An 8274-nucleotide genomic window follows, 5' to 3' on the forward strand; every position below is an offset into this window, starting at 1 on the left:
AACTATCTCTCTCCCTTCCTCTCTGTAAAAAATCAATAAAATATATTTTAAAATTAAAAAAAAATTATTTCTCCAGCCAGGTTCACAGTTCGATTCCAATCAGGTCACATGCCCAGGTGGTGGACTTAATCCCCAGTGTGGGGAGTGCAGGAGGCAGCCGATCAATGATTCTCTCTCTCTCCCTACCTCTCTGAAATCAATAAAAAATAAAAATGAAAAATTATTACTCTAGCCCTAGCTGGTTTGGCTCAGTGGATAGAGCATTGGCCAGTGGACTGAGGGATCCCGGGTTTGGTTCTAGTCAAGGGCACATTCCTTGGTTGCAGACTTGATCCCTGGCCTGTGCAGGAGGCAACTAATCCATGTCTCTCTCTTATATGGATGTTTCTGTCTCTCCCCCTCCTTGCCACTCTCTCTAAAACACCAATGGGAAGATATCCTTGGGTGGGGATTAATAAAAAAAATTAAAAAATGATTACTCCCAAAACTTGTCTTCCTGTGCCAAACTGGAAGGAATAAAATATCTACTAGAAGCTGAAAAGAAAGAGGCAAAGCTAGACAATTTGTCTACTTGTTTATTCTGTTCTTAAAAAAAAAAAAAAAAAAGAGGTCAGGTATTGAGGGGGAAATAACCCATAAACACTGTGAACAGGAATCAAGACTCCAAGACTTGGGCATACTCCCCCTACCCTCAACCTCAGTTCCCGAGAGTCCCACCCACCCAATTTTCTTTTGAATAAGACACCCAAATCAGCAGCAAAGGAGCCTGGGGGAGTCACTGAGGTTTTTGAACACTGGGAATGGGAAGGGGAAATGTCTAAAAAATAGGAGTTTGGAAGAAAAGGGAAGGAATGAGGGAGAGGCTAGGCTCTGGAGGACAGAGGGGCCATGAGAGATGGAAGTGAGCCAGTATGGGGGGGGGGTACCCCTCCTGACTGCTGCTGCCATGTTCCCCAGGACCCCATAAAGCCCCATGGTTTGTTGTAGTCCATTCCCAGTTCCCCAAAGGCCTCACAGGCCGAGCTCCAAGTCCTCGAGCTCCTCCTCCAGCGCCCTCCTCCTCGCTAGCTTTTCCAGCTGCTCTTTGCTGGGCTGGCTGACCTCTCCAGCCTGGATCCGTTGCTGCAACTCTTCCACCTGCCGAAGCTTCTTCTTTAGGTTCTTTATCTTCTTGGCCTTCTCAGTGATAGCAGCTGGGTCAGGCTGGTCAGAGGCAGCTGTAGGGGCTGCCCGGGAGCCCTGTGGAGCACTGGGGAGTTGAGCTGTCTCTCCCAGGGACACCTTTTCCAGAGTCCGGCTCAAGGCCTCTGCCTCCCCTTTCTCTTGCTGCTGCCGCCTCTTCTCCTTCCGCTTCATGTTGCGTTTGGCTGTCTTGGAGAGGCCTGGTTCCCCACCTTCAGACCTTGATGGGTGGACAGGAGCAATGGCCTCGAGGCTCAACCCTGGGGGCAGTTCTGGTTTGCTCTTGAAAAACTTCACATACTTGTTCTCATACCTGCAGGGAGCAGATGTCAACAGTTAGAGAATTACTGACTTTAGAGCCCTTTTCTTAACCTTCCAAATCACTTTACCCTTTTCACCTCTCTGCTTGCTTTCTCCCCCTTGGTCCCTCCCCAACTTTCCTCAGCTTTGCAGGTTTTAGGAGGGTCCCTAGGTCTCAGAGCTCTGGATCTCTGAATGCTATTTGGAGATTCTGATGAACAGAGGCCATAGGAACATGACCAGGCCCTTTGTAACCCTCACTCATCCCTGTATCCCAACCCCTGCCTCTCCTCTCAGTTGTCCCCTCCCATTCCTCAGATTTGGGCATCAGAAAATTCTTCCCTGAACTCATAGGCACACATGTTCTTTCTTTCTGTAGGGACCCGTTAAATACCCCCTCCTCACGCCTAACCACGTACACGGGGACCTCCTCCTGGGGCACATAGCCTTCTTTCACCCTCCGCTGCTTGCGCCAGGTCCCATCGGGTCGCTGTGTTGAGGCAATGTACTTGCCTGAAATGAGAGAATCAAGTTGGAGAGTTACTCTAACTTTCAAATCATTCCCATGATGAAAGAACACATGAATGCACACAGCTTTCCTCAGCATCCATGTGGACACTAAATGGAACCATTAAGGTGTCCCTTTCTCATAACAACCTTCAATCCTGCCCCGGTCATTATTTATTGAGTGTCTATACACTGTAAAACACACCATCCCTCCATCAGGCCATTTCTAGTTTCATAATCTAGTTGGCAAGGCAAGACAGGCACAGAGGAAGAGTCTTTAAAAGCAAGACAATAGCATGTACACATCAAAAAACAGTAAATGATTAAGAGGCTAAAAAGGAGTAAAAACAAAGAGAAATGACCAGAGGAGATGTTGTAAGAAGGGAAGTTTTATTGAGACGGATTGTAAAAAACAGGCCACTTTTAGGAATCCATACTATAGGTATAAGAAGCATCAATGCACAAGGATATATGTAAAGAATGTTTGTTGCACCCTGGCTGGTGTTGCTCAGTTGGTTGAACTATCATCAAATGCACCAAAAGGTCGTGGGTTCGATTCCCAGTCAGGGCACATACCCGGGTTGCAGGTTCCATCCTGGTCAGGGTGCAATCACATTGTGTATGGGAGGCAATCCATTGATGTTTCTCTCTCTTATCAATGTTTCTCTTTCTTTTCCTCTCTCTCTTTAAAAATCAATTAAAAAAATATATCCTTGGGTGATAATTAAAAAATAAGGTTTGTTGCTGCATTATTTAACAAAAAGAGAAAAACAACTTGAATGGCCATTAATATACGGATGATTAAATGGATATGGGTCATCCCCATGATGGCACACCATGCTGCTATGGAAGTTTATTGGGTTTTTTTGCTGTTTTTTTTTTTTTTTTAAATATTTTTATTGATTTCAGAGAGGAAGGAAGAGGGAGAGATAGATAGAAACATCCATAATGAGAGAGAATCATTGATCGGCTTCCTCCTGCAAGCCCCCCACTGGGGATTGAGCCCGAAACCTGGGCATGTGTCCTTGACCGGAATCGAACCTGGGACCTTTCAGTTTGCAGGCTGACGCTCTATTCACTGAGCCAAACCAGTTAGGGCTGTTTTTTTTTTCTTAATCCTCACAGGTGGATATGTTTTTATTGATTTTTAGAGAGAGGGGAAAGGAGAGGGAGAGAAAAACATAGCTTGGTTGAAGGGATCAAACCTGCAACCTGGGTATGTGCCCTGACTGGGAATTGAACCCATGACCTTTCGGTTTAAGGGACAACACTCCAACCGAGCCCCACCGGCCAGGACTGGAAAAGAATTTTAGATATAAATGCACTGACCTTGACTGGTGTTCAAAATATACTAAGTGAAAGAGTAAGTTGCAGAAAAATGGGTAGTGATCCTCAAACATTTTTTTATTTCATGATTCCCCCTATTTTGTAATATTATGCATTCAACCATACAATATTTGTTAATATCATTGGAAAAAAGTTTTATTGGAAAGCTTTCAAGCTCTCAGCGGCAGATACAAGTTTTCCAAAATTCTAATGTTCACTTGAAGGCTTGAATCTTATCACTGCAACAAACACTGTCAGTTGTTTTCCTTAAAATGACAGGCTCACTTCCTTCATTTTCAGCAAAGTGCCTATCAGATATCCAGGTCTGACTTACCAGTTTGTCAGTGGTTTTTTTCAAGTAAAAATGTGTTCTATGAAAAGGAAGCTTATTTAGCTTGTAATTGGTACAGCTGCACCAGTACTTTTCCTTGAGACACCATCCACAGTGTGCAGCAAAATGTTTCACGTTTATTTCCCATTTCGTCCAGAGAGAACATTAAAAAGATGTATAACTTTCAGTTATAAGATGCGTTAAGTTCCAGGGATCTAAGGTATATCATGGTGACTATAGTTACCAATATTGAAGTGTATATTTGCAATTTGCTATCAGAGTAGCGCTTTAATGTTCTCACCATAACAACAAAATGGTAACTGTGAGATGAAGGATGTGTTAACTAACCTCATTGTGGTACACATTTCACAATATGTGCAAATATCAAATCATCACACTGTATACCTTGAACTTACATGTTATATGTCAATTATATCTCAATAAAACCAGTAAATATAATAAACAAAAATGTTTATTTCAAGGGCCAGGGTTTAATCAAATTAATAATAAAGATATTAAGTGAAAAACTGGCATTATTTACTGCAAGCATATGGCAGTGAAAAATACAATGATGAGTATAGTTGGTGCCACTACCTTGATTAGTGCTAAGGGGCCAGCAGTTTTACCCACTTCTGCTTTTGCTTATCAGTGAAAATGTCAATCTAGCAAATAGGCAAATAACATCTTATATATTCTGAAAATAGTTATGCTTGTAGATTTCCTGTAAAGGTCTTAGGGAACCTCCAAGTGTCCTGGACATTTGAGTTACCTTAAGAGGGACAGGTGGTAGAAAACATTAACAAAAAATTATATATCTATATACACATACATATATATGTGAATATATATATATATATATGTATATATATAAATATGCAGGGTTTGACAAAAGCAGGTTTACAGTGGTGACTACTCAAAACACAAGTTAATAAAGCTATTGTAATAATCATAACCTGCATGTCTTTTTTTCATACAAACTATAAAACTATAAACTTCCTTTGCCCACCTGTACTACTACTAGTACATATCTTGTATTACTCATTTCTAAGTATATGGGCCTCCCACATGGATTATACATTGTAACAGGAGTTGTTTTTTGTTGTTGTTGTTCAAAAAGAAAATATCATTAATAAATTAAAACAAAAAAAGTGTTAAAGAAAATCTGTACCCAGCCAGTGTGGTTCAGTGGTTAAGTATCAACCTATGAACCAGGAGATCGAGGTTTGATTACTGGTTAGGGCACATGCCTGGGTTGCAGGCTCTGTCCCGTGTGGTGCATACAGAAGATAAGCAATCAATGATTATCTCTGATTATTGATGTTTCTCTATATTTTTTAAATATACATTTAAAAAACAAAAAGAAAATCAGTAAGATTTGACAGCTAAAAGGGATGGGAGAAAGAACAAACGTGAGCAAAGAAAGGCATGGATGTGGGAATGGGCATGGAATATTTTTTAATTTTTTTATTTATTGATTTTAGAGAGAGAGGACGGGAAAGAAACATCAACCTATTGCTCCACCCATTCACCCATTCTTGTATGTGCCCTGACCAGGGATTGAACCAGCAACTTTGATGTATCAGGATGATGCTCTACCCAACGGAGCAACCCAGCCAGGGTGGCATGGAGTATTTAAGGAACAGAAAGTAGACGGGGGAAAAAAAGAGAAAGAAAGTAGAGGAGTCCAGAGGAATCAAACAGTTCATTTTAGGGAATAATAGGAAGCCAGGTTGGAAATAAAAAATGGGGCCAGATCTCTCCAGTAGAGGGCGTGCAAGAGGCAGCCAATCAATGATTGATTCTCATCATTGATGTTTCTCCCTCTCCCTCTCCCTCTCCCTCTCCTTTCTTCTCACTGAAATCAATTTAAAAAAAAATAGGGCCAGATCTTAGAAAGCCTTAAAAACAAGGTCAAGGAATTCAGAGCTTTATCTTGCGAATAAAAAGAGAATGAAGATATTGTTTGCTTAGCTGTGACAGTTTAGAGACAGAGAAAAATTGGTTCTTGGCCTTTTGTCTAAGATCAAGTGCAGAGACAAGAGTAAAAACTGAGTAATGAAAAAACTGAGAGGCTTCAGGGAGGGAGGGCTGAAACTTGAGTGGGGCTTTGAAGAAATAATCAAAAACTGAGAAAAGGGAAGCAGAATGGATTCTAAACAGAAGCTCATTCTAAAACAAAATTTCAGACATGGTAATGTAGATGGAATGTTCAGGAGATGGTGACTAGACCAGTCCGGCTGGATCAGAGGGCTGGTGCAAAAGTAAATGAGGGGAGGATGTTCATACCTGGAAATGCCAGTTAAGGGATATAATGTCTGCTGCAAGGCATGCATTCAATAAGGATCTGTCAAACAAATGAATCTTTTACCCAAAGCAGTGCTCTGGCATGATGATGGGGAAATCAGCTAGGAAAAAAAAAGATCGCAATAATCCTGGCATAGGGACAGAATTGGCTGAACTTGTGAGAATGGAAAGGAAGAGTACATTATCAAAGAATCAACAACACTTGGTAATTCACTAATTGGGGAAAGGGTATAGATTAGGGCAGTGGTTCTCAACCTTGGCTGCACATTACAATCACCTGGGAATCTTTTTAAAATCCTGATTTCTGGGCCTCCTCCTCCGGATTTTAAAAATCAGAAATCAGGATTTTAAAAAGATTCCCAGGTGATTCTAATGTGCAGCCAAGGTTGAGAACCACTGGGTTAGGGGTTAAAGTCAAAGATAATGCAAAACAGTTTGTTTTCGTTATCCTAATCTTGATAATTTAGCATAAGAAAATAGTTCCAACAGGAAAAAATAAGTAAATCATATAAAAATGGTATTACCTATAAATAGCTAAAAATTAAAACAAACTTCACATCCAGTTATACAGGAATGATTTATAATACACCCATTAAAAATGATTAAGCCCTGCCCTAGCCGGTCTGGCTCGGTGGATAGAGTGTCGGCCTGCGGACCGAAAGGTCCCAGGTTCAATTCCGATCAAGGGCACATGCCTTGAGAAGGTTGTCAGTTCGATTCCCAGTCAAGGTACAGGCCTGGGTTGTGGGGTCAATCCCCGATAGGGGGAGTAAAGAAGGCAACCAATTGATGTTCTCAAAGCACATGCCTGGGTTGTGGGCTTGGTCCAACCTACAGGAGACAGCCAATCAATGATTCCCTCTCATCAACGATGTTTTCATCTCTCTCTTCCTCTCCCTTCCTCTCTGAAATCAACAAAAAAAAATTTTTTTTAAATGATTAAGCCCTGGCCAGTGTAGCTCAGTTGGTTGGGCATCTTCTTGTGCACCAAAAGGTTGTCAGTTCGATTCCCAGTCAAGGTACAGGCCTGGGTTGTGGGGTCAATCCCCGATAGGGGGAGTAAAGAAGGCAACCAATTGATGTTCTCTCTTGCATCAATGCCTTTCTCTCTCTCTCTCTCCCCTTCTCCCTTCTTCTGTCTAAAGAATCAATAAAATTGTTTTTAAATGATTTTTAAAATTTAAATCATGTAATGTGATACAAAGCATAATTTTATATGTGTGTGTATATATATATACACACACCATGATTTTAATTATAGCATACATATTTGTAAGTTTATTTATTTATTTTAGCAAGAGGCATATTTGTATGTTTAGGAAAAAGTATGTAACATGAAAATTTATGTTGAGGTGATTAGATTATAAATACTTTTTCTTTTTTTAAAATTCCCATTATTGCCCTGACCAGGTTGCTCAGTTGGTTGGAGTGTCATCCTGTACACCAAAAGGTTGTGGGTTCAATTCCCAGTCAGAGTACATACCTACGTTTCGGGTTCTATTCCCAGTCAGGGTGTGTACAGGAGGCAACCAATCAATGTTTCTTTCTCACATTGATGTTGTCTCTTTCTCTTTCTCCTTTCCTCTCTCTAAAATTGATAAAATAGCCCTGACCAGCCTGCGGACTGAAGGGTCCCAGGTTCGATTCCAGTCAAGGGCATGTACCTTGGTTGCTGGCACATCCCCAGTAGGAGGTATGCAGGAGGCAGCTGATCGATGCTTCTCTCTCATCAATGTTTCTAACTCTCTATCCCTCTCCCTTCCTCTCTGTAAAAAATCAATAAAATATATTAAAAAATAAAATAAAATTGATGAAACAGCCTTAGCTGGTTTGGCTTAGTGGCTAGAGTGGGTTAAGTTCTGGTCAAGGCCACATGCCCAGATTGTGGGCTCGATCCCCAGTATGGAGTGTGCAGGAAGCAGCTAAGCAATGATTCTCTTCATCATTGATGTTTCTATCTCTCTCTCACTCTCTGAAATCAATAAAAACATATTTTTTAAAAAATAATAAAATAAATAAAAATTGCCATTATTGTTGTTATATTGTGGGTTTTAAAAATATCTTATTTTAGGTTTCAAACCTAAATGGCTTGGAGAGTGGGTACACAAAGGAGAGTGAAATTACTTTTGACCAGGTGAGTTTTAAGGTTGTTTTAAGGACACAGCATCTGTTGTGTACTTTGGAAGATGAGCAAGATTTAGACAGGTGGAAGCATGGGGTGGGACTATGAGGAAAGGAGAAAAGGAAGTATTTCAGGCATAAGGGACAACATAAGCAAAGGAACGAATTGGACTAGTCACACTCCTACTTAAAATTCTTCCTGG

At 40.9% G+C, this 8274-nt stretch overlaps 1 protein-coding gene across 3 annotated transcripts in view; it reads right to left on the minus strand.

The window, feature by feature from the left end:
* Window positions 1–557: 557 nt before the first annotated feature.
* The window catches only part of PYM1 (PYM homolog 1, exon junction complex associated factor), a 30109-nt gene continuing 22392 nt past the window's right edge, over window positions 558–8274 (minus strand). For all 3 annotated transcript variants that reach the window (XM_006777830.1, XM_006777831.2, XM_006777832.2), the window contains exons 2-3: window positions 1902–1995; window positions 558–1495 (exon numbers count right to left, since the gene is read on the minus strand). In XM_006777830.1, the coding sequence (XP_006777893.1) occupies window positions 1012–1495; window positions 1902–1995 (578 nt within the window). In that variant the 3' untranslated portion in view covers window positions 558–1011. The remainder of the gene's footprint in view (window positions 1496–1901; window positions 1996–8274) is intronic.

Source organism: Myotis davidii, unplaced genomic scaffold (genome assembly GCF_000327345.1).
Source record: "Myotis davidii unplaced genomic scaffold, ASM32734v1 scaffold509, whole genome shotgun sequence".
Taxonomy (NCBI): domain Eukaryota; kingdom Metazoa; phylum Chordata; class Mammalia; order Chiroptera; family Vespertilionidae; genus Myotis; species Myotis davidii.